This window comes from Amia ocellicauda, chromosome 8 (genome assembly GCF_036373705.1).
Source record: "Amia ocellicauda isolate fAmiCal2 chromosome 8, fAmiCal2.hap1, whole genome shotgun sequence".
Lineage (NCBI taxonomy): Eukaryota > Metazoa > Chordata > Actinopteri > Amiiformes > Amiidae > Amia > Amia ocellicauda.
In genome coordinates this window covers 19742511-19769899 of record NC_089857.1, presented here as the reverse complement: position 1 = coordinate 19769899, position 27389 = coordinate 19742511, and the positions used below count along the sequence as shown (strand labels likewise).

The following is a 27389-nucleotide window of genomic DNA, read 5'->3' as shown; positions in this document are numbered from 1 at the left end:
GTGAAAGATTACCTTACATGAATTATTATTATTATTATTATTATTATTATTATTATTATTATTATTATTATTATTATTATTATTATCATTAAAATTAAATTGTTGATAAACGTGTTCATAGCTTGATTATTAAACCCTTATAAACTGTAATTTATGTCCTCTACCCTGCTGTGTTGCCAAGCAGTATTATAAATGTCTGAAAGCCCATTGCGCTGCCTGTGTTGTTGGTATTTATTCTACAGTGAAAAGCTGCATCCTTAAATACAAGATAACAGTAGAAGATAAAATCTTGTAGTAACAACAGTAAAGACAAAAATATATACATCCATACATTTTAACAATTAAACGCATCTATGGCATCATTTTCAGGGTAACCTAAAAAACTGGCTTAACTGTAATCCATTCCATAAACAAAACATATACTTAAGACTCGAGGATAATAGTCTGTGGTAGGTGGTTGCCTCTGTTTTGTTCCTTCCAGCCAGCCTGCTCTTGTAATTCCTAGTTAACGCAGACTGAAATGACACAGTTCATTGTCAGCACATCATTTCAATTTATATATGAAAACTGCATAAATATGTGCAGACTTTCCAAAGCTTTTAAACGATTTCCTGAGGGGAAAGTGTTTTTCTACAGTCTGTTGTAATAAAGACTGTATTGTTTAAAGGCATTTCTGTGTGGAGCACAGTTTTGTATATTTTTATGTCTGTTTTAGTTGTATTTGTGGGAGGTCTCATTGAAATAGGTTTAGATGTACCTTTTTTTAATCTTTTTCTGTTGATATAAAATACAAAATGTTCCTCAGTGCCACTACAAGCAGTACACTACACAGGACATCGTGTAAGCTGAAGAGTTGGGAGTTGAACTGCTGTGTCCTGTAAGTTCTTTCTAGGGAATGTAACATGATAAGGATTGAGGCAGAAGGTGTCTATTTCTTTCTCCAATAAACACTACTATGACAAATCCATTTTAATGACCTGTACCAGTCTGAATACTCCCACTGGGACCAAATACATTTCCATTTGAGTGTACAGTACTGGTCTGTCAGGTGTTAGACTTGAATGTTTAGTGCTTCAAAGTCGTCACTGAGGGCAAAAAAATAAAGCCAGATGTCTCCAAATGATCCTGTCTTCCCTGGTGAGTGGCAAATGCAGTTTGATTTAAATGTATGTTCATCCAGCATCAATTATCACACTCCATCTCTGCCAGGGACATCCTGCTACATTGCCTTGTGTCCTGTAATACCTGTTCTTTATTAAAAGCGCTAGATTTATTTTGTTCAGTGCATAGAGCATACCTCAATGACAACATAGTACCTTTTATTTTTATTTTCATTGGTTCATTTCCATGAAGATTTCACTTTCAAGGAAAGCAATTTTGTATGATTACAAACCCTAGCTTCCATAGGTTGTTATTTTACTGTCCTGTGAGTTCCAACTCTTGCTTTCCTGTGCCCAGTGTATAATAGAGCGAACTTCAGTGGGAACTAAAACATCTTACTGCAGCAGGGCTTTACAAAACTAATACACAGAATGTACCTGAAAAGAAATTAGGAATCTGAGATTTAAAATATATAGAAATTGGGGCTTTAAGAACTTCCAGGTATTAAATTTTATTGTTTAAGAGGATGTTTTCGGAGCTAATACACTAAAATAGGAGGATTAGGAAGCTAAAGAAGACAATACAAATTTTACATACAATATATTATATGTAATAAATATGTGCATTATAATTCAATTTGAATCATGATACGACACATGAAATTAAAGTGGTTCTTTCTTTTCTATAATGAAGCCATCTTGGTTCATTATTATGCCACATACAGTATTAGTTAAAGTTATTCTAGCTCAGTTAGGCAACCCTGGTCCTCAGGAAGCTGTGAAATGCACATTCTCAATTTCAATTCACTTTAATATACTTGTGTGCAATTGATCAAGGGGTTAATTGACCTTTTAGGGGGTCTATTTATAACTTCATGTGGGCCAAATGTCTCTACTCAGATATTATATTTGTCTTGGACTCAGCTGTTTCTACTCCACCAAATGCAGTAACAAGTTCCATATGTGGATTTTTTTTGTTTTTTCTTTAAGAACACATTTTAGTTAACATAGAAATGTTTTGAAGGATTGGGGCAGAGAGTGAGTGAATACCGTTATACACCTCATTTAGCATTCGACAAGGCAGGCACTGTTAAATCCTGGGCACCAAGCCAGCTTTTCCTACCTAATACTGCACTAACTAGTATTAAAAAAACTCAACTTTTTCTGCAGTATTGTCTCTGGGTTACACACACGCTGAAGCCAGACTCCTTTGTGCTCTCCTGTTAAGTTTGTGTATCGCTTTGGAGCTCCGGCTGCCTCTCCAAAAAGACAAAAGAAAAAAGAGAAAAACCCTCTGTTTTGAGCTGCATTCCTTTGAAGTTCTTAAAATAGGAAATCATAAACCAAGGAAATAAAACATCATATTTTCGGCTGCACTGGGATACTGGACCGATCCATACACACGGTAGGTAGAAACTGGTGTAATTACATGGTAGTTTGATTTTCAAGGGAAGCTATCATTTTCAAGTAGACTGTAGGTTTCAAAGCCTTGTTTGACACTGACTGTTTACTTTCGAGGTAATTTCTCATAATTGCTTTAGCCAGAGACATAATGAGGAAATGCATACATTTGCCTGTGGAACCTGTCCTGAATTTGTCCCTTCAGCTGTGTGTTACTCTTTTTGTAGGTTAAGTTGCATTTTTTATGCCTTCTTCCTTTTGTAATGTACAGAATTCAAATATAAACATTCAAAGCCAAAGAAAGCAAATCCAAGCTCTCTTGCAGCACAATCCAGGGCACTGTACTGAACTTGTGAAATAAGCAGCTTAACAACTGGTTCTTAGTTTCCACAGGAATCTGTACAGAACAATAAGTCCGCTTTAATTAATTTTTCATCCACTACTTTCTCAGTCTCACATATGCATTTTTTATTTGTAATACCAATAAAGTGTTAAATTGTTGGTTTAAACCAAATAACTATTCACAAAACTGTCTTTGTTTCCTCCCTGTTCCTCCCTGTCAAAATATGGCAGACTTTCAAGGAAGATAAATTCAATTTTATATACAAATTACCTGTCAAGCAACATTTAGTAGATTGTCAGGCGGCTACAAAGCCTGCCAGCATTTGGACTATTAAGCTTGTATATAAGTAAAATATACAACAGTGTTTCACTTCCTGATATTCCTGGACCTTCTTAACTCCCCTGTGTTTTGATTGGCAACTGTACCATGTGTAACTTTATCATCTTTATTTTTCATTAGTTCACACTCCTGGAAATAATGTATGTACATGTATATTATATATCTGTATCTGTTTGAATGGTTATATTAATATCTAGATAGACAGACAGATTATTTATATTCTCCAAATTCAAAATATTATAAACATATATAGTACCTTAAACATTGATTTGTACTTCCTATGTCTATTAAATGTAATCTGAATTAAAGTCTTATTACTGTATTGTATCAAGTAGCTTAAAACAAATCTGTCATGCGCCTAAAACTGACTACAGGCCAAAGCTGAAACAGACTGTCTATGAATCAAATATCAAAAATGTTGTGTTGAACTGTTATATAAAGATCACTGACGTTGTTGATGAACAGTTCATGAACAATTCACAGCGATGTGTTTCATGAGCTGGCCTTCAGATGATCAATAATAGCTGTAAAGACCTTGTATTGGACTGAAATTGCTCTTACGTTTTCAGTACTTCTTCAAAAACTAGCTGCTATTCAAAGCTGAAGAAGCCACATTCATCTTGAAATGAAATCCAATAGTCCATGATTTGGGGATCATAATTATTAAGCCAGAAATAAATATCTCCCGCTATAATTTGCTGGTTTAATTGAATTTTGCTTTAATGCTTTTGTGAGCACATATGATACTGTTCTCAGACTGTTGCACATGTCTAAGGGTCCTGTATTTCATGGCCCATTAGCTTGAAGAGCTTTACAGGGGAGATGTAATACAAATGTTGCCAGTACACTGCTTGCCACAAATTGTTCTGTCAAACCAGTCATTGCACTTGGAGTCCATTCGCTTTCATGTTGATGGAAGTGACAACCATTTTAGTTGTTAAGCAGCTGTTTTTTTTCCAACTCTGAAACAGTCAATTTCTAATAACTATAGGCTCTGTATATTTCTCCATAACAAACAAACAACAAACATTAAAAAAATACATAATTAGTATTTTTTTAACCTTGTCTAATATACTGTAGATGTTTCCTTTTTGTTTTTAGTTTAGATTCCATGACCCTAAGCTTCTGTTAATGTCTTTGTTTGACTGTAATAAGAAGTATCCATTCAGGAAACACATTCTTCCTTAACCAAGATATGAGGGGCGTTCACTAAGGCAGTGTTTTGATGTAAATAATGTGGACTTCCCCTAGGCTGCCAGCATTAGTGTTTCTGAAAACTCTGTACTTGTAAAAGGGAATAAACAGATTCACATTCAAATAATGGCTGTGGTTCCAAATGGCAAAGGAGTGAGATATGCCATTTATTTTTAGATCACTTTTTTAACTTGGCTGGGAAAAAGGGAAGACCTTCTCATATGGGTGCCTATTAGGATTATTAATATTTATTAGGAATTGATATGTTTGGAAATATAAGGAATAATGGTTTGACTTGTTCACACTCAGTTCTCATGGCCCCAGGTGTGGCTAGCAGCACTGACATGACACTTGAATAGATTGTGATATATATTACTATGGTAATATATCCTGTTAATCTATTAGAAATAACATTTTAGCTAATTAATTTGGAATTTAGTTGTTTGTTTGTTTGCTTGTTTGTTTGTTTCTACATGCCAATCTGGAAAGGAATCGAGTATTTTGGCATTGTCAATTATTCCTAGATTGAAACTAACCAGATGTGGATGTCTTTATGATTCTGCAATTGTGTTGTCTTGGGGGACAGTTGTAAAACCTTATAGTACTATAAAGTCATACTTTCATCAATTAAAAAACATTCTGGACAGTTTTATTCGAAATCTGTGCAATTTCTATTTGTATGACAGAACTCTCCTGGGAGTAAAGGAGGGTCCTAGGGTTCCTTTGCCCGAATATTCAGTCTCAATATGGCCGAACGGCTCCTCAGAGACAAATGAGCGAGTACATTTGCTGGAAGTTGAAGACTTGTCTAGCCATAATTTTTCCACTGATTGGGAACACTTGCTGTGCTAAATTCTGAGTCATGACCTTTGCTTTCCCCAGCAGGGGACACAAAGACTGATTAAAACTCAGGAATTCAGCATGCTCTGTCAGACAGTTTGGTGTTCAAAAGATATCCATTGTGCATGTTCGAAGGAATGTGAGAGATGAAATGAAATATACTGTTGATTCTCTTTGCAAATTGACCTCCCTTTGTGAAGGATGTTGTTGCCCAAGGAAGGGAAATGCAAACAATAAGGAGGAGAAAGACAAGACACATTCACTGACTTACTGAGCCGATTGCAACAGCAATGCAGGCTCCTGAACAGCCCCTGCGATGAACTTGCTTCACTCAATCTGACCACTTCCTGTTTGAGTTGAGTTGAGATTCTTAAGGGAAATAAAAAATTTGGAATATGTCATGTATTGTGCAATCATATTAACTGTTTTGAAATAATTTTATTTTCATTCAAATAATATAATATTTAATTCACTATACATAATTCACTTTTTATATTATTTAAAATATGAATTGTACAGGTAAAATTCAATCATATTCAAATCATATTCAAGGTCAACTGATTTTGATCACTTTCCAATTCTGAACCAGTGTGCTATCAGTGTGTGTGCTTGGTATTTATGAGTTTTCTTCTGGAATGAATGGCATACATAAGCTGAGTTTACTATCGTCAGGCAACTTCGAGCTTCAGTAAATTTTTTATAAAGAAAGCATAGGTTAACTAATGTTCTGCTCGTTTTCCTATTACTGCAAAACTCCTGTTTGGTGTCAATATGCAAAGAACACATGGTGTAATTGACTTTAATCTCAGAAGCCCTTTTGTAAAAGGAAATCAGAAACAATCACCTGAAAACCCACCTGTTTTGCACATCACAATCTTTCATTGCGTACAGCTGTTTTATACATGTTCAGGGAGCATACAGTTCAGCATTTTTAAAGGCAGAATAAAAATGCATTAATTTTGCACACATGCACAACTATAGTGTCTGGAAATATAATCATGTACATTCAAAGCATCCCCTCGTATATTTTAACCCATTACCACTTTGAATCATCTGTAATGTTTAAGTTAAGTTATTTTAAGTTATTTTTTAACAAAGAGGGGGTTTATTTATTTATTTATTTTTGACAATGATTATTTGCAGGGGGCTATGGCAGAAACTCATCAGTTTGTTGTACTCTTTTATTTCCCTCTTGTAAACACACTTTTACAGCTTCTGATGAGTAAACACAACTTGGGGCTGCCTGAGCCAGAAGGAAAATGAAGAGAGACATTGATACAAGTCTGATGTTCAACTATAAGCAGCTGCTTTCAAACTATAGCCTCATCCATAGCATAAAATGTTTGGTTTAATTTAGTGCCGTAACAAAGGAGTATCAGTGTGGATTGTTCCATGCACAGAGAATATACTGTGGACTTCCCTTCTCTTCGAAAATGTCCTACTGAAGTAGTCCTGTGAATGTGTCCTTTATTTCTAAACTCTTCCTGTTAAAGAGGGTTTTGTGAATTAACTTTTTTTGTTGTTGTTAAAGATGTGACATCATACCACCAACACCCAAGAGGAAAGTAACAAATTTGACATCCACAGAAAGTTTTTCAAGGTTATTTCTTCACTGGCCCCTTATACCACAAAAAAATACTTCCAATAAAAGTCTGAACTATTATTATTATTATTATTATTATTATTATTATTATTATTATATTAGAACCTATGCCACCTTTAAAGGAATAGCATGTGAATTGTTGACTTTGAGTCAGAGCTGCTGTTTAAACAAGCAACTAAAAAGAGGGGTGAGCAGTTAACAGCATTACATGCACATTGCCATAGAAACTGAAGTCCACATTAGTCTAAATAAAGTCTGTCCTCAGCCAAGCTGCAATAAATAGTTTGCTGCACTGTTTACAGACATGTCTGGAATGTCCTAAATTATTGTCCAGAGTTTCAATTAGGTTCTTAACTTGTGCTGTAGCTGTAGCGTCGGGGCCAGAAACACCTAATAACTATTGTGTATATTCCAATACTACTGAAACTCGCTTGATTTTTACCAGCAGTTTGGGCTGTTTAAATCAACTCGAAAAGTAAACATAACTGGAAAAGTACAAATATATGGAATGAATTCATGGATTTCTGTCACATTATGTAAACATTTTGTAAATATATCAGTGATATTGATTCTACTTGTACTCAGAGAACATGGTAAACAAACAAAGATGACACACAATAATGCATTATGAGCCTTTATTGGATGTAATTATTATAATACAATAGGACTCAATTTGCCAATGGTGTGCATTTAAAGCATTTTAGTTAAGTGTAGTTACTTCTTAGTCATTTATTTATATAGGTTATAGAGATGGAGAACAATAATTCTTATCTTCAATTGTTTAATTCCTAATCTTTCAAATGTTCAATATTACCTCTACAATTGTATGATTCAGTGGTATACATTTAATTATACCACTTCATCTTCTTTTGAATGTCTGTGTATAATCTACCCTTGTAATCCATGTTAAAGAATGGGTCCATGTGTAAGAATGTTAAATGCAGATGAGATTAAATGCCTGTGTTGGGCATCTGTGCCTATTTGCTTGATATTCAATGTTTTTTGTGTGAAGATTGTGAACTCTGCAGGGAGCAGATTATGAAATATCTTGACAGTAGCATCCAGTGTCTGACAAAGTCTTGGGTGTGGTTATGGGTGAGGCACGCCTGATACCTGTGGTCATTCAGATAAGGGTCTGATATGAAGGAGAAGTTTCCTGAAACCATGAGTGTGTTAGTGCATAATCAACTGACAGCCATGTTTCTCATAATAGTTTATCATAACAAGTCTGGGCCACAGATGACCACAGGCCAGGTCTTTACTGTAGTATAAGAAGGCCTCAAACACCTAGCAAAGTTGTCATCGGCTATTATTTTCACCCAGCTTCTCTGGACATGTACCAGGGTTGTCTAACTAATGACCAACGAGGTGACGTCTCTTTGGATTTGCTTTGGAGAGAGGTTAAGGACTGAAGAGTCGGGATTGAGAATGTGTTTTGCACTCAAAAATATGACCGGACGTTTTAATGGATGCTCTGTCTGACTTTGCATTCTGTGGTCTCTGATAAGCATTTGTTTTTGAGGCCTGAACCAAACGAACAGAGAGAGATTAATCTTGCTTTGCTTGGGAACTGTGCATGTGTCCTCTGTCTGGTAAAAAACAACAGATGGAAAGTTTAAGTACAGTAGCAACAGGGCAACCTATATGGTGATGTTATAGTACTGCCACTGGAGATGCTGTGTAGTTTCCTTATAGATAAAAAGCATCGACAGCAGAGGAAGCAGTGTAAGGAAGGAAGACCTCTTCCTCCACACCATCTCTAGTCCAAGGCTAGCGCATCCTTTCTGCCACTTCAACTGTTAACCCGACTGGGTTCTTTATACAGCTGCCACCCCCACCCCCTTCTGCAGAAAACAGTACTGCCAAGTTATTTAAAAAATAATAAGGGCAACGTTTTTTATTAATACTCTAATTTCCTGTGTGAGCTATTTTAAATAATAATAATAACACCTAAATCTGAAAGATGACTTTTTTGCCCAAAGTTTTAGCTGTCTTTTTACATAGGAATGAAAACCTTAACTTGTCAAAGGGCTATTTTCTACCATGCACAGACAGCTGCTTCAGCTAGATTTCACGCAGTGCCCAGCGGCCACCTTTTAAACTTCGGGGAGTTTAAATCAAACAGTATTGAGGTCAAACACTGTCAGACGTGATAATATCACAATTCCAGAGCTCACAGTATTCCTGAAACTCTTAGCCCATGTTTTTTGAGGTTATATGAAACTTGCAGTAGTTCAGATTTCACTTTGGGGTTGCACAGGCAACATTTTAAAACACCCCATAATAATGAGTGAAACCTTGACATTATACAACCTAAAGCCCATGAGACTATAGGTACATTTAAGGCAAAATGACTGGTGGTGTACAGTTAGGTCCATAAATATTTGGACAGTGACACAATTGTCATCATTTTGGCTCTGTACGTCACCACAATGGATTTGAAAGGAAACATAATCATGAATTAAATTGTGAGTTTCAACACTTGGTTGCAAATCCTTTGCAGTCAATGACTGCCTGAAGTCTGGAACCCATAGACATCAGCAGATGCTGTTTCTTCCCTGGTGATGCTCTGCCAGGCCTGCACTGCAGCTGTCTTTAGTTCCTGCTTGTTCTTGGGGTGTTTTGCCTTCAGTTTTGCCTTCAGTTTTGTCTTCAGCAAGTGACATGCTGCTCAACTGGATTCAGGTCAGGTGATTGACTTGGCCATTGCAGAACATTCCACTTCTTCACTTTAAAAAAGTCTTGGGTTGCGTTTGCAGTATGCTTCAGGTCATTGTCCATCTGCACTGTGAAGCGCCGTCCAATGAGGTTTGAAGCATTTGGCTGAATCTGAGCAGATAATACAGCCCTAAACACTTCAGAATTCATCCTGCTGCTTTTGTCAGCCGTCACATCATCAACAAAAACAAGGGAACCAGTTCCCTTGGCAGCCATACAGGGAATCTGGTTGTCCTGTTTCCTGTTTACATCTTGTGGTAAACCCTCTGTATTTACTCTGGTGAAGTCTTCTCTTGATTGTTGACTTTGACACAGATAGGCCTACCTCCTGGAGAGTGTTCTTGATCTGGTCAGCTGTTGTGAAGGGTTTTTCTTTACCAGGGAAAGAATTCTTCTGTCATCCACCACAGTTGTTTTCCGTGGTCTTCTGGGCCTTTTGGTGTTCCTGAGCTCACCAGTGCGTTCTTTCTTTTTAAGAATTTACCAAATAGTTGATCTGGCCACACGTAATGTTCTTGCTCTCTCTATGATTGGTTTGCTTTGATTTCTAAAGCAAAACTGAAGGCAAAACACCCCAAGAACAAGCAGGAACTAAATTCAGCTGCAGTGCAGGCCTGGCAGAGCATCACCAGGGAAGAAACCCAGCATCTGCTGATGTCTATGGGTTCCAGACTTCAGGCAGTCATTGACTGCAAAGGATTTGCAACCAAGTATTGAAACTCACAATGTAATTCATGATTATGTTTCCTTTCAAATCCATTGTGGTGGCATACAGAGCCAAAATGATGACAATTGTGTCACTGTCCAAATATGTATGGACCTAACTGTATATGTACATGTACCTGCATATGTATCTAACATGTCTACATTTCATTGAACTCTAAGGAAATTATAACAAAAAGAAACATTGTGTCTAAATCAACGGCAAGATAACAGTGTTTACAAAATATTGCACATGATTTATTACATACATCATCTTTATCAGTCAGACCTTGGGACTGAGTTATATTTTTGCACACTGTAATGTGGTTATGTTGGGAAAAATAAATCCATGGGCCTTCAATATTATATTTATTGAAGGTACAGTAAAAAAAGAATCACATTCTTACATTCCAGGGAATTGCTAATGGATAAGGTGGAGTGTCTCAGCTAGTTAGACCAAGAATTTCACCACAAATGACTTTACTTATTTTGGAAATGCATATGCTTCTCATAGCTGTTTTGATGACTTCTCAGGGTGTTGTATGGAAATGCTGTGTGTGCCTATATGGGTTAGGGGTGTCAGAGAATTGTGGAAAGGGGTACCTTCTCTACAGGAGTAGTGCTGAAGTTATCCAGATGCAAAGGAATGGGGGGCCTAAAGGGAAGAAAGGCGAATATAGGGGTCAGAAACCTAGGATTTGGGCAGAGGCCAGATTGGAAAATCTCTTTAATTTTTGATTCTCTGCCTACTTGTATTACAAAAGAACTCTTAAGAAGGTGCACTGAAAATACAAGGAAAATGCACCCTGGTTAAAATCTGATGGGAGCCAGAGTCAATTAGAGCTGTCACACTGCCACAGCCAACAGGAGGCCCAGCTAATACGCATGATAATGCTTTGATTTGGTATAGGCCTATTTAAAGAAGAACATGTCCGGTCTATAAATAAATAAATACATTTTTAAGACCACTTTAAGTGCAATATAACGGGTTTATGTATGGTTCTTGTGTTTGAATGTGTAGCTTGATTAAATTAAGTGGACAGCTGAGTTATTTCATACAAAGCAAAGTTCCTATTTTATAGCACAAGGGGAGAGGATTTTGACTGGAGAGATCAAAACTGATATCTGTCTCCTGCCACTATTGTAAGAGAAACACTTTCTGAAACTACCCACAATTCTTGAGAGCAACTATACAGCGCATTTTATTTTTGTTTTATTGATTTTGTCTGAAGAAGTAGTGATCTGCTGAACACCAGGTTCTGATTTACTTGGAACACTGGAAGACTGTTAGAAAATCATGGCATTAAGCATTTTCTGTTCTGCTGCCATATGCTGAAATCATAACATTTCAGAGGTCCCTTAGAAATGTCTTAAATAATTGTTACCATCTGTTTCAAGGCCATATCTGTTACATTCATTAGCGCTGCAAGCAATAGAAATATAAGTTGTATATGCTGGCTTTTAGACGGGGCTTTGACGGGGAACAATAAATTTCCTCAAAATGCCCCCATAGCAAAGGGTTCTTATTTGTAAATTATCTTTTGTTAATTGACAGTGTGTCATGCAGATTTTCAATGTTTGTATTTGAATACAACATTGAAGCAAGACACACACCAAATGAATATGATTGTAAGATAAACTATCCTGGTAAATCTTAACAAGCAATTTGGGAGGGGGTGGGGTGACTTAAAATAAGCATACATTGTTCGGCCACGTATTGCACATTGACAATAGTATAAAGTGTTGTAATTATAATCAGTTTTGTAATTCATTGATAATGATGAAAGCACATGGACACGGAACATAAAAAGATTGTTAGTAATGCTACCCTTTTGAGAAAATGCTCCCAGTACAACAGTAGGAGGCCTCAATGTGCCTTAAAGCGAATTCCAGTGTGTAACAGTAAAAATAACCATGCACTTGTCTTGTTTAATATGTGGGCAGTCTGTGGTTTTCTGTGTTGATAGTAAAGATATGTCTAGCTGGAACCAGATACATATTACTGTGCTAGGACAACACAGAGCCAACACTGGTCAGACATATAAAGTATAAGTATAAAAGGTCCTGTAAGTCCCACCATTTATTTTTTCAACCAATGCACTTTATTCCGACTTTAGCTTTTAGAGACATTGCTGGCATGGGAACCACAGAGATAATAAACAACAATAACTGACCAAATCCCCAGCTTTCTAAATGGTTCAAGTTGGCAAGTTCAAGTCCAGACTTAAGTACTGGATCCATCTGCATTGGGGATCCAGAGCAGAACCTTGTAGGGCCTTGGCAGACTATTTACATTACCTACTTCTATGAGCCTAACATTGTATTGGTTACCATATCCATAATCTTGCTGAAGTGCTGTGTGCTATGTAGGCCATGAGATCTTCTCCAGCCACAGTCCATCAACCACATACATGAACCCCCATAGGTAGCAGACAAATCAAGCCCATTGTGAAGATGAAGCTGACATCATGTCTACCTCCAGACTGCTGAGGCGCTTGAATGGGTCTGCAGCCAGACTACTATCCTGTCCTTCATCCAGCTGTTTCTCACTAAACTCTCACTGAGGCTTTTCTTTTTCTCTTTTTCTCTTCTTCTCTTCTTAATTCTCCACCCTCTGAGAATGTTGCCCCTTTCTCTTGGCCGGCTCACAATCTCACATTAAAAGCTGACATTGAGCTCCTCCTCTTCCTGATCTCCAAGGTAACAATTTCAACACAGGTGGAGGACTCCACATGTATGTAAGTATAGACTGCTCTTTTCAATGGTGTGTAGACCATTGAAAATAAAGACTTGGTTGTCTTGAGACCAACCACAAAAATAGAACAGCTAAACAGCAAACAGTCTGGATCTCTGAGAACTGCTCAGATGAAACAAGTATACATAGCCTGCAGGTGGGGCTTAATAACATATGAATACAATTAATGTTCATATGCTGCTGTATGACTAACCATTACACTATTGGAATCTCACTTAATGCTTATGTCTGCTGAAGCATTAAACTCTGGGTTTGAGACACTGAGTTTGTGTTGGGGGTGAATGAGTTAAAAAAAACTTCTACAAACATGCTGGGAAATGTTTTGAAGCTGGCCAGTGATATGTATATTTCTAATTCCAACTAAATAATGTGACATACTTCTCACCACATGCTTGCACAGGTAGGACTTGTAAACAACCTGCTTACCCTTGTCATTTGGTATCCACAGATTATGAAACTAAATCAAGCACAATTAGGTACAATCACACTTCTATTGAAACTATTTCTCAGCACCCAAAATCTCAAGAGACTGCTGAATAATATTGGATATGTGTATCTCAAATAGTTTTAGGGGTCAGGGGTCAGGGCTCTTTAATTTCAGATCGTTGTTGGGTAATATGAAGGATTCATATTTATTTAGCAGTTTTTTTTATGATTGATTTTTTTTCATTAAGTAAAGCATATTTCTGATTCATGTGTAATTCAGAAATGCATAAATGTTCTTGGAAAAAAAATGCACTTCCTATTCCAGTAAGAGATTCATCATCCACATGTGTTTATTTCATCAGTCCTGCATGGCGTAACATTCCTCATATCTTACTAAGTTTACAGTTTTACTGGACGTTGTTTTGTGAAAGGAGTTATCTCTGAGCAGCACTACAATTATCTAAATATAAATATAACTGTGAAAACATTTTACTACCTCATTGAAAGGTTCGTGCACTGAGCTAACTTAGTGGACATGTTAATGCAGTGCGGGTTTTCAATTGATTGGGCTTTTACATATATGTAGTAGGCATGCACACAAAAAAAAAAAAACGAATGCCAATCATCAATTAGCTCAACGCCTGTCCTCATTTCATGCATGTGAGCCTTGTTATTTATAGCGCCGTGCCTATAAAACTGACATCAATTAAATAAAGAAGTAAATGCACAACACTTGTTGGTAATTGTAGGGCATGAAACCTTTCTAAAATTAGATCAGATAATGGTTTTCAAAATAATATAAAACTGTCGTCCTTAGCCATCCTCACTTACAGAAACAGCCATGCGCAGTTCAGATAAAAACATGTAGGGTCGCCTATTTTGAAAATAGAATCAAATAAAGTTAAGGCATGTGTTCCAGGTAGATACAGATTAGTTGTTTGTTTGAAATAAAACTACCCGGGGAATATTTATCTTTCATATCCCTACAAACACATCAATGAGAATAGTCGCGTTCCTGTAGCGCAGATTCCCGCAGATCTGCACAATCCCGCCGCTCCCATTGGTGGAGCCGCGCAGAACTGCGGACGTCTGCGCTACAGGAACGCGACCGCTGTTTCATTGCACACCGCCGCTGCAGCTCACAAGTTCACATTGCGCGGCGCCAATTAGGGCAGGACTGCGTGTCCGGGAGGCGCACAGGGGGTTAAACTTGTGAAATAGCAGCCCCACACGGCGGGGGAGTGACCCGGCCCCGGCAGCAGGACCATCCCAGCGCATTCCTGGGCAGAGCGGAGCTGCCAGCCTCTCATAGAGCCGCACCGGAGTGGCGGAGGAACGGGAACCGAGTCAGCGGGGCCCCGGAGCGTCATCTTGTCTGCCGGCCGGTGAGATCTCCTGGGACGTGTAATGCACAGAAAGCAAAGCTAGTTTTCGGTAAGTGTGCGCTGGAGGTATTGCGCGGTTTTGTGGACGGGTAGCCTAATGAGAGAAGCTGTGTTTTGGGCGAAAACTAGCGGAGCCGCGCTGTCCTGTTTGTGCACAGCCGCTTTATGTGCCGTTTCAAAGTAACGGGTAAGTAGCGCTTCAGCAAGACGCGCAGGGGGTTGAATTGGGTTTGCTCGTTTTATATTGCATCTGTTATTGAGTACAAACACTTGCTTTCTTTGCTTTTCTGTTGTTTTTGAACGTCTTTAAAGTCCACGTTTTATTGAGCGCTCGAGTAAACAGGTGACAGATGAGATTGAACTAAGTGGGTGTTTTATTTGCGTTGTGCATCCTCAGGTGTGTGCATTTTAAACCTTTATGCATTGTCCTACGTGTATAAAAGCATGCAGGTAGTTTTTTTTTTTGTTTGTTTGTTTTGTTTTGTTTAAATTTATTTAAATGTATTGCTGCTGGTAGCCACACAATTCATGGTAATATACGGAAACACGTCTCCAAATAAAGCTCCCATAATATATATCCTGAGCAATTCTTTCTAACAAGGAATTGTTCATTTCCTGTACTTTTCTCTCAAAATACCCAAGAACAATCCTATCAGTTAAAGCGCCCATGTGAATTATTTAGGAGAATTCAGACTACTTTTGATTTAAATATAGACGAATCGGAGTTACATTAAGAGTAAAGTTTTAATTCAACATTGTCCATGCCAGGAATGTGATCTTATCAATTCCCAAACAGCCAACTTGACAATAAATGCGCATTTAAATAGTTTGGTTATTTTATGCAATGCAAAGCTTACAAATGAAGGCCCTCTTTTCCAGCAAACGGTGCTTGAGCAGTTCACTATTTTCAGTTTCTTCTCTGCTTTAGAAATCCGCTTTATTAAATTGAAACGCTGTTTTTCACAAAGCACTTGCTAAGATATTTGGCTATGAAGCCGCAGTTTACAAACGTTGCCTACTGAGCTTCAAGGCCCCAAAAACCAGTTGGCCATTTGGTTTCAATTAACCTCCGCTTAACACTTTAAATGTACTCTGTAAATTTACTCTTGCAACATAAATCAGGTTTAAGCTCATGTCAAGCACAATACATTGACAGATATCTGCACATGTCCTGTCTTCACTGTCAACTCTAAGAGCGCCAATACATTTAGAAAAGCTGATGTAATGAACCTGCTGTGATGCATGATTGTATATTTTATTGTAGTACTCCCCTTTAAATCTCCATATGAACTGAAAACACTTCAGATTGAGTCCCAATTCCCTATATGATACTAACACAACTTACCTGATGTCCCTGGGGTACGTTTCAGCACACTGTGGACATGTAGTTTTATGTATGCTCTTCATTAGAGGCTTGCATTGTGCCCTATATTCCAAAAAGTCAAGTTTCTTTAAAAATCATTATTCCTGTTTGCAGAGATATTCCTATTTGGTCTTTCAGTTAGTTTAGGGTTCTGGCTGTACCTGTTCACTTAGTCTACACAACCGATCTGGCTTCATCAAACCATCAATCAAATCTCGGCCACTTTTGTAGGAAGTTTGGTTTTGCTTCAGTTTCAAACTTTAGAGTTTTTAGAATGTTATAATTTCATTTTTGAGCTGCTTCTAATGGCCTTTTAAGGAAGAAATGACAGCCAGGAAACCTATCATTTAAAAAGAATGCACTCTTAGTTGGCTTCTGTTATAGTTTGGAGACGGGAGGAGAACAAAATCCCCATGACAGATGTGGACAATTAATCAAAATCTCCCAAAAAATGTTTGCCGTCTGTACTGGGAGACATTTGCTTTGGTAATAGAAGTTGTCAAAGTATGGTTTCGTCCAGAAACACAAGTTCAAAAAGGCCAATTGGGGACATTCGATTCCCTAACAATTGAAGTCTACACACCTTTTATAAAGCTCCTTTTATAAAGCTCCTTTTAATGATGATTGTAGCCTAGATGTAAATTAGTAGGCAACAGCAAATCATGCTATCAGTTTAATTTGGCGAGACCGGTATATTTAGTTTGTTATGCACGTATTTGTCCTTGCATCTCCAAGTTCTTTTTAAACACCATACTAAACTCAACTACACTAATTTCTTGCTCCGAGGTGGGGGGGTACCGTTAAAGCTGGTTAACTTTTAAACCTAACAAACTTAAATCCCTTCAGGAATGCTGATACCAACTTTTTATAATTTTTATTAGTGTTTAAAAAAAACAAAAGTAGCTGACATGACTTCTGCATGGGGCAAAGTCACAGCATTTCACCTGTAATCTGGGTTACTAAACAACTTGAATGTGTGGCAGTTCTATACCAGTCATTTAGGTGAAAACGTTTAAAAGCAGGATCCAGTTCTTTAAGAGTTCATGTGGGGCTGCTGTGGTTCAGTTATGCATTGGGCAAGTCATCCATTTTTTTTTTTTGTTTTTTTTTTTTTTCTTTATTCTTTTTTGGATCCACTGCACACGCGTTTATTAAAACCATATGCTGGCGCTTTCCACAGTCTCTCCACTCCTTCCACATGATCTGTGCTGGCTGCTATGGACTCTCCTTTTTCCTGTCTTATCAGCCTGTCCTTAATTTCTCCCTTCAGATTTCTCTCTCCCTCCCTGCTGTACTAAAATAAAGACTCCTTTAAATGGAGGTAATATGAATACTGGTCAATAGCAAACCACGCAACTGAGCAAACACACTCTGCAGTATCTTTAAGCTTGGCCTTGTTGGTCTAGCAGGGCCTAATTTAGACTAACAATGGCCGTTTTGGGGAAAAACGGGAGAATGAATTCTGTATGAACCAAAGTAGCTTTAAAACTGTTCTGATTGTTCTGGTTCTCTAGATTTGTATCATTTAATAGCTTAGTTCTGTGATGTTGACCTTTTTCTCTGGTTCTAATCTGGTTTGGTTTTTGGGGGCAGGGCTATATAGGAAGTCTTTCTGTTTGGATAGTGGGTAGTTTGAGCGGTATGGGGCTAAGCTGCAGTTGCAGCGAGACGTCTGCTGTGAGCCAGTGAGATAATGCCCTCTGACCTCTGTATTTGTTTGTCTCTGCTCAATGAGGTTCTCCTCAAGAAGAATGTGGAATCTGGACAGCTTCTTTGAAGGGTTTTAGAGCACTGCTGTGGCAAGACTGAAAACAGCCTCCGACAGATGTTGAAACGTTTGTTACCGCACTTAAGGGCAGTAAAGAAAGCTGAACTTTGACCTTCAAAAAGGTTACCTTTCTTGTTGATTTGGTATCATGCATTGAAAGGGGGGGTGGGACACAAGGATAATGAAGCTATCGTGAAACTGTAGTTCTGTAATTAATTTTAGTTAGTGTCATTTTCTTGTCATGTGGACCGAGTCATACCAAAGTCAGAACATTATGATGGTAAACCCATGTGTTATAAAGGTAGTGAAATTCCTGTCATTTATGTGATCCAGTAATAGTAACATTCATTCCTTTCTCCCCAGTGGTGTAATTGATCTTGTGACCTCTGACTGGCTCAGTATCTCATTAACAATAGTCTGGCCCTTTCAGCCCCATGCTACTGACCCTTGGAAATGCCAGAAATCCTTTGTTAGCCCTTTGTCCAAATGCAAGCTGGTACTGTTACACTTTTAAATGATCCTACTTAATCAGAAATGAGGATTCCTACTAAACCACACATTATGTGGTCCCAACACTAAGGGATGTGTTGTCCACAGCTATAGTGGTAGTTCATGGACAGTGTATGTTATTTTCTCTGCCACAACAAGAGACCAATACAAAACGCTCCGTTTACAATTTATGTAATAGTGTCTTTCCCATTTGTTTAGTAATCGAGTGTATAGTCATTACTTCATATAAGGGAAGTCTTGGATGACGCTGATTTTTAATGTGATTCAAGGAATGTGCATGGCTATAGTTCGTGGGTGTCCACACTTCCTGCATATTCGTGGACTGTTGGCTTTGGCATACTTCACATTTCTTGTGGATCAGCACCCAAAAGCATAATTGCTTTTAATTACTTCTACTAGGCTCCCTCAAGCTAATTTCTGAAGGGGGAGAGAAAGCACACTGCCATCTCCAGGAATTTGTGGCTACAATCCGTTGACAATTGATAGCAGTTTAATAAAGGCATGTTGTTTTGCCTTTGCCTTGAGAATCTGTCATGCTGAGAGGGATGTTGTCCTTCTCAGATGGAGATTTTCACGGATAAATATCTAAGCATTGTAATCAGTGGGGTCCTCTGCAGCTGGAGAGCACCATGTGGTTATAGCGACATGTACAGTGCCATACTCTAAGATTCCCCGCTATAAGACTGTCTATGTAGCCCACACTCAATTAGGCATACACCAAATTATATTGTCAACATTGCCGATGTGCAAATCCTGGGCAATAGTCTTGGTGATCTGCTAGCTGTTCAAGTTGAAAATATTCCAAAGGGAGTATTGATACACTGGGCAGATGTAATGGAGTACTTTGGCCTTGTGCTGTGTTAAACATTGTGACATATTCTAGAAACTTAAGCTTCTTTTCAATGTGATGGTGGAATTTTTTTAACTTAACAAGATAAACGTGTGATTTATTTGTCTCCTGATGACTGTCTTAAAGTAATATGGCACAGGTGAGCATTGCACAATTGCAAGCATTGAAGAACACAGACCTTTAAGAATTCAGTCTGTAATTTGGAACTCAAATACTTCTACTTATCTGCTCAATTTGCTGTGGAAATGTATTGAACAGATAATCATTTCCTCTTAGATAGGGTTCTGTTACATGAATGGAAACAGTGTACAGTGATTATGTCAAGTGGTTACATGGTAATTCAGTTTATCTAAAAGACTGTAAACTGAAGTGCCTTTTATAAGGTGGAAGGATTAATCTGTCTTTAAGAGGAGGCCATGCTTTCTCTGCAGCTTTCAATAAATCAATAAATACATTCTTTGAAATGTGCAACCTATTAAATCAATTTTGATTTACACATCAGATTGTAGACAGTCCCTTAGCTTGAGCAATTTGTCACCTTGATCGGTCAAGAACTTGTATGTATTTTAAATGACGTCTTTTTGAAAGAATTTGATGGCATTCTTGGGTTGAACATTTCTAGAAGAATAGTAGTAAGTCTTGATCAGCATTTGCTCCCATTTTTCTAACTGCAAATAGTCTGGCCTACTTTCTTAAATTGTTAAATGGAAACAATTACATCAATATGGTTTTCAATTCTATACCCAACTGTTTCGCTGCTGCGAGCCTTGACCATTCACAAAATCTGCAGCATAAATCTTTGTCAAAGTAGCACCTACTGACTTTATACCTTGTTTATTTCTGTAATGTCTCTTGCATATATTGGCACTTGTTTTCAAAACCACTGTTGTGCTGAAGAAAGAACGATCAGCCCCAAGTCCCTTAAGTCTTTATAGTAACCAGGTTGACATGCAAGTTACATGACACTGTTACTCTCAGTATCTTCTGAACAATCGATGTATGTATTTAAAAAAAAAAAAAGAGAAAAGAAATGCACTTACCAGGGTCAATGTCCAAGGGGCAAAGAGTTTAACTAAACCTCTAAACTGAAACCTTAGAATAAGACATCTATTTTTCTTTACAATTTTAATTTGATGTACTGTTCTCTAACATTTCTTACACATTAACTAGAAAATAAACTTTTTATTTTAAGCTAATTGTAGATGTCTTGTCTACATAGACACTGGCACACAGATCAATACAGAGCTGGAAGACTCAACTTCCGACTAGCTATTAAAAGCAAAAAGAAAATAGTCTTAAAGAGTGGGCAATGTCTTTTTGAAGTACTTATTCAGAAAGTGTTTAGCAGTATTTTTCATGATTGCCTTTTTTCTTTGAAAGATTTAATTCTCAAATGAAAACTATTAAATTAGTTTAACTTTGTAAATCTTTTAGGTTAAATGTATCCATGGGTGGATTTTATTTTGTAGTACAAATCCTTTAGAGGAGTCCATTAATAAGTAATTTGACTTGATCGCTTTGTCAGCAAGCAAATCTCTTTTCCATTGAATCACTGTAAATTCCTTTTCACATGATTGTGGAAGTTGAAGTAATATCTGGAAATGTTGGCGACAGCAGTGTAAATATTATTGGTGGCACCTGTTTCTCTGGTTTGTTTGAGTCATGGAAACATTGCAACCAGGATAGCAAATTGCCCTGTGTACCAAAAGCATCCTACCAGCTGTCTTTTTCTGTCTGTAAGGCACAGACTATTTTCCAGTAACCTGTACAAAGTCGTATTATTGCTTGTTATTTTGATCAATTGATTTTCCCAGCTTAAAAATATGTAAAAAAAAAAATAATAATAATAATGGTAGTTTTTTCCTCCTCTCTTTGTGAGAGCCTTACTCCGGTCAAAATATCCTGTATTGCTCTTAATATCTTGTGCATCTTAGTCCCCAATCGAGGTACCTGTATCTCCTAGAATAAAACCATAACATTTCCACAAAAGTGAACGTTCGAGTTCACAAAAACATGTATTATGACTTGTGGTGTGTACAAGAGTTGTTTAGCGAACACAATGCTCTTTCCTTTAAGACTTCAACAACATTCAAAGTCATGCAGATTGTGTTGGTTTCCACTTCAAAGTATGTTGTGAATGGCATCTACAGTTCTGCTTGCGGGGGGAACAAGAGTAGCGAACACTTTCTCTGTTTTGAGGTGAAAATCTTGTGGTCTGTCATTGTTAATTGCTTCATGCTGTAAAGGCTCAATTAGTGTTTAAAGCCCCCCCACTGAAATAGTGCATTTTTTTCTGGTTGATTTGAGCCCTCCGTTCTAGGATGGGATCCCTGTTCATCACGGATAGTGCTGGGCTCTGGCAGGTCATAGTGCTTTTCCTCTGCCCCTGTACTCACCCCTTTGATATGCATATTTATATGTAATACATATCTCTGGCCCCTGAGCAAAAGCTGTCTAGGGACGGTGTCTGAGCCAAGGCACCAGAGCAGGAAGGAAGATGTTTACGTCCATTGTTCTCTCGCTGTGTTTTCCAGTCCCTTATACACAGTGTTTCTGGTATTTTGATTGCATAGTGCATGGAAGTTGGATTTAATGTTGTCTCAACACTTGCAAGAGGGCTTGTCAAGGCAACAACACAGTCAAAATATTTATCATAACTTCAAGGTTACACTTCAGCACTGTAGATCAGGGCGGGTGGGAATAGGAGGGGTTCCTGTGATTCCACACAGAACAGTGTTAGCTTGTGGTGTATGTGGATTAAATCACTTTTTGATTGGTGGGCGGGGGACAAAACATTCCTGTAATTATTTTAATTAAGGTTTTCTGGTAATCGGGCAAAACTGGGCATTCAGTTGAGCAGAAGAGCCATTAAACCTTTAAGATATCCAGGGACTTGTAATTTTGTTCCCAAGTGAGGCTAGAATGATACTGATTATCCATGATCGCCGCAGAAAGCTGTTAAATAGACATCTTAACTGCCAGCTTAAAATGGTGAATACCTGTAGAAGTATGAAAGGGGGCACCTTCCCAATGAACCTCAGTTCAGTAATTTCAAGTCAGCTGGCCTTCCAGGGAATAACTACCCCTAATAATTCAATAACATGAAAAGGCTATTGCAAATTAGTCTTGAAGAACATAAAGCAAAAATAAACTGGCCATGCTTGGTGAGGTGCACATTGGTGAAATATGAAATTATGACTAGTTTTATTTAAAACCGTAGACTGTCCGGGTGTGCAATAGGCTGCATTCTGTCTGCACCACAGTGTTGTTACATCTCCTTTTGTTAATGATTCAGTATGAATCACTCTGCAAAGTTTTGGTTTGTGTTTGCAGTGGAAATTCCACCCATATTGTGATGCTTCTCATTTAGACGTGAACCTGTTGACTGTTCATTGAACATTACGGATCTTTAAGCCTTACTTTATTAGTAGTGCCATCGGTACAGAAATGGGACTTTTGTAAAAACAAGGCTCTATTAAACATGCTGGTGTTGCCTTCTGCTTTCTAGATAAGTGACTTCATAATTGGTTCTTGATTTAAATGTCCCATGTATTTAAGATTCATATGTAAGTGGCAGATAAATGTACTCATGCCCACATAACCAAAAAAGGGACTACTTAATGACTGGATGTCTCCTGCGATTGGTTGTAAACTGCTGGTGAGACGACTAGGGGTGATGCTGTAGTTGCTGACAACAAAGTGTTGCAGAAAAGCTGAGCTTAGCTTTTTTTTCTGTACTTCACCTTCAGCCATTTCAAGTTAGTTAACTTGATTACAAGAGATCATGACACTTCACAGAACACCAGTTAGGCATTTCCTACTTAAATGAACAAATGGTTAATGTTAAATTTATTTCAGTTAAAATGTGTTCGTGGCGGTAATGTAAAGCATCTTTCCAGCAGTCTGTGGAAGGATAGCCACTCAAGTTGTTTTCAAACCAAATGCATGTATACTTTATGTATATGGGGTTGTCCATTAATTTGCACACATGCACAAAAAACTTCCCCAAGGTTTTGTTTTGTTTCCCTTGTTTTTTTTTTGTTCTGTGAAGGGGCCTGTGATCTTTTCTTGCTCTGCAGGTTGGTCTTGATAAAGCAATCATTCCAAATACTTTGTCAAACTACACATGTGGTACAGTCTCTTTAGTCTCTAGCCCATAATGGACTAGATATCATTTGATGACTTGGATGTTGTTGGTTGTATTCAGATTGCTTCACAAAATAGTCATGCAATCTGCTGTGAAAGGCTTGAAGGACATTTCCCCCAGGAACAAAATTATTAACTTTAACAGCTCAACCTTTGCTCACTCCCCAACCTTTGCTCTCTAGTATAGATTTCCCCCCACCCCCCCTAGTTGCTGAAAAATAGAACATTGGGAAGTCTTTTTGAGGTATGTTTCAGTAGGTGTCAGATTAAGATTACATGTACAGCAGGGAATAGTTTGCATACCCTCTTCTAGACACTTATTATACAAATGCTAACTTTAATAGTATGTATGTAATGGGCATCATTTTCTAACTGAATGACTGACTTCAGAAATGTACTTAATGTTTTGCATATAATGAATATTTTTGTTACTGTGTTTAGGCTACCTGCCAACTCATATTGGCCACCTTTGTGAATAATTTAAAGTGAAATGCTTTAGTCTTTTAGGTTATTCAAGCAAGAGTAAACCAGGTTATTGTGATTTTTAAATGACAAATGAATGTCCTCTGTTACAGAAGTGTACAACATGTTGACTGCATTTTTAGATGTTTTGGGGTTTTTAAATTATAGAAATGTTTCCAGCTAATTTTTTGTGGAATTTGGATGGAAAATGTTGAAAATCCACTTAAAATTGCATGCATTAGGGCTATACAATGACGCGGCACAACCTGATTTAGTGTTAAATCCACAGCAATCAATGAAACCCATACAGTTGCAGTACCAGTCTTGAAATACTGGTCAGTTTACCAGTCACATGACTGTACGGCTTACAGTTTTCAAGGCTTTATATTCTTGGCACATAGATGTGTCTGTGACCTGAACACAGCTGTTCCCGAAGAGGAGCAGCTGTTGCTCTTTCTACGCTTTTCTTCAGTCTCTAATAATAGAGGCACTTTATTTAGTTTTATTTTCCCTTCAATTACATGAAGGCGCATTGAAGGTTGCTGGCTCAAATGAGATGGTTCACTGGCTAAAGCTAAAGCCAGTCTATATGCAAGGTCAGGCTACTCTCCTATTATGATCGGTTGGTTGTGTAACTTCCACAATTCTTCTGTGTTGTGATGCTTTTGATATACAAATGGTCAAGATGTTTGGCAATATCCTAGCTGGAAAGAAAATCACTAAGATCATGACGTTATTATTGGACACCAGACGAGCACAATGGGTCAAATGGCCTACTCTAGTTTGTAAACTTTGTTCTAAAAATAGTGGTTAAGGAACATGACACTGAAAAATTGAGCTGGTATTTCAACCTATACGTTGAACATTTTTTAATAACCCTCATACCATAGAATTGGTCTGTTATTCAGCTTGAAATTTTACCTAGGATGGACTTTAGCAATCTTAAATTTTTTTTTTATGTGGTATGTTTTTACATTCACTTCAATTTATAACCTTGATGATTGGGCTGCGCTCTTAGTTTGCATTTGGCTTTCACTTCAAGGGTTGGGGCCTTGGGAAGGTTTTGCTTTCCACGCTAGCAGGCCATGTTGAAATTAGCATTATGTAAACAGAACAAATGTTCAGAATGCAATCCAACAAGCAAATGTTAACCTTGCTACTTTCTAAACCATATCTGTAAATGTGAGGTTTTCTAGCCTACAGGTTGAGTTTGAAGTAAAAAAAAAAAAAAAGCCTGTTCCACGCTATGGCAGTTGGTGCAAGTACAGCCTCCTCTTTGAACATGACTCCAAAAATGGGAGTGTGTGCCAAGCAAGACATTTATCCATTTAAAGTTAGGCTGATTAGTTTCAGCTTGTACATTTGAGCAATGCTGTGAAGTCCCCAGTTTGCCCTACTTTGTTATGCCTTACTGATCGGTAACCCCTACCCAATGTGGGTCTGCCTGTTGGTCTCTGGTAGACAAGCAACTAGGGGGATAAACCGTGGGAAACAGGAATACAATATTTGACAACAGCCCTTTTTCATAATCCCAAGATACAAATGAAAGTGAGGCCTGGGGAACAGGGTTCACTGTTGGTGCTCTCCACCTGGGCACTGCGGGTGTGAAGGTCACTGTGCTGACTTTAGTGACTTCAGACACGGCCTGTATTTAATTTCTTGTATCCCTTGTAAATGAAAAGGCCCATTGTTCTTCATTAGTGTCCAGAAAACATTGTGTATATTTGGGGGGGTATATGATTTACAGAGTTGGCATTGCAGAGGAGTACTTATTTTGAGTCTGTCCAAAGTACTCAGTTTAATGATATACAAAAACTTATTTTATTTGATTTTAGTTGTTTGGTATGCATTTAAACCACAAATTGTCTCATAGTTTTGCTGAAAAATTGACCTTAATTCATGTGTAAGCATAGTCTCAAACCGATCAGCCTTCGCAGACACAAGGTCACCAGCCTTTAAGCCACCAAAGACCAGAAACTTGTCCTTAATAATCCGGTCTTCTGCCTAGTTCATGGGTTTTCTTCCATTAGGATCATACTTTTTTTTTTTTTTTTTTTTTTTTTTTTTAAATATGAAGGAGATCTTTGTCCCCCAAGTGTCTTTGTCCTTTCATATCCAAACATACAAAGGAGCATTTCTCCTTTTTCTTGGTGGGGAGAAGGAAAAATCACAAGCAATGTATTAGTGTGTAATATTTACTTTGCTGTGCTCTGATGTCCAAATTATTTGCAAAGAGATGCTTTTTGACGTTGGCTTCTCATGCTCCCCTGTCCTCCATGCTTGATTGATTTTGAAGGTGAATTAATGAGTAGCCCTGTCCCCCTCTCCGTAGGCTCTGTGGAGTATGCGTCTCTGCTGAGAAGCGCTGGTCAAGCCTGCACTGTTGAGGAGCTGCGTTCCATTTATACATTTCTGTGGATTTTGTGAGGCTGGCCTCGAATCATGTCGACAGAGGTTGAGAACAACATTGCCAACCAGGCAGACCTGGGCCCTGTGAAGACTCCGTCAAAAAAAGAAAAGAAAAAAGGTAAGGAGAGGACATTGTGCCAGTGTTGTACAGGTAAAGATTCAATTTGGATCTTTCCGGTCTGTAATGTGATTTTTATTGTTGCATAGGCAAGTGCTTTGGGTGTTTAATTTTTATTTATAACCTGAAGTTGATGGAAGACTTCCTCTCCGTCAGACCAGTCCCTCAAGTCCTTTACTAAATTCAGATTAGCGTCTTTTAGGTTCAGATATAATTTGCTCTTAAGGGTCAAATATCAATTTCTCGCTGGTGTGAGACCATAATGCAGACAATTACATGGTGTCATAACGGCTAGATGAATATGTACATTCTCCAATGAGATCAGAGGCTTGGCAAGTGACCAACCTAAAATAGAACTTAAAACTCGCAATATGCGTATCTTGTATTTTAGACACCCCCCTTATGCAGGGTGCCTGATCAAATTTGATCACCTGTGTTCTGTTTTTATTTGTATATAGCTTTGAATTTACTATAGTTAAGGAAAACTTTAGTGTAGTGTCCTTTTTAAAATACCTTTTTCTTTCATAAAGAAACCAAAATTAATGCAGGTCTCAGGTGTTTGTACATGTTGGTTTGGGATTAACTGGAGGTCAAGTGATTAATGTGATGAGAAACCCACAGATCGAAGTGGATTTGACAAATATTTATCACTCCAAGGCGTGTTTCACTGTGTGAAGTTAAGCAAAATGTAGGCCCTTTTTAATGGTTCAGATATTTAAATTTTGTTTTGCTCTTTTTATCAAGAATCATAATGTAGTGTGGGGCATGGATAAATACAAGCACATGCTTTTTAAACCATTTTAATGTCTTCAATGAGAACCTCAGAAAAACGTCTACTTTTTTCAACACATAAATAAGGTATTTGAATGCAAGATGACCTATGAATATTAATTCAATGTTTTAAGGAATTATCAATACACCTAATGGACTAGTCATTATTCACAGCTGTTGGTTGGT

General features: G+C 37.8%; 1 protein-coding gene across 8 annotated transcripts in view; it reads left to right on the top strand.

Moving 5' to 3' along the window:
- Positions 1-1025: 1025 nt before the first annotated feature.
- The window catches only part of LOC136754604 (disabled homolog 2), a 39912-nt gene continuing 13548 nt past the window's right edge, over positions 1026-27389 (top strand). For 2 of the 8 annotated variants that reach the window (XM_066710583.1, XM_066710584.1), the window contains exons 1-2: positions 14596-14855; positions 26238-26432. In XM_066710583.1, coding sequence (XP_066566680.1) covers positions 26348-26432 — 85 coding nt within the window. In that variant the 5' untranslated portion in view covers positions 14596-14855; positions 26238-26347. Of the gene's footprint in view, positions 1138-2302; positions 2506-14595; positions 14856-17904; positions 18060-26237; positions 26433-27389 lie in introns of those variants that run through there. The other 6 variants (XM_066710585.1, XM_066710579.1, XM_066710581.1 and 3 more) reach the window with 5 other exon arrangements.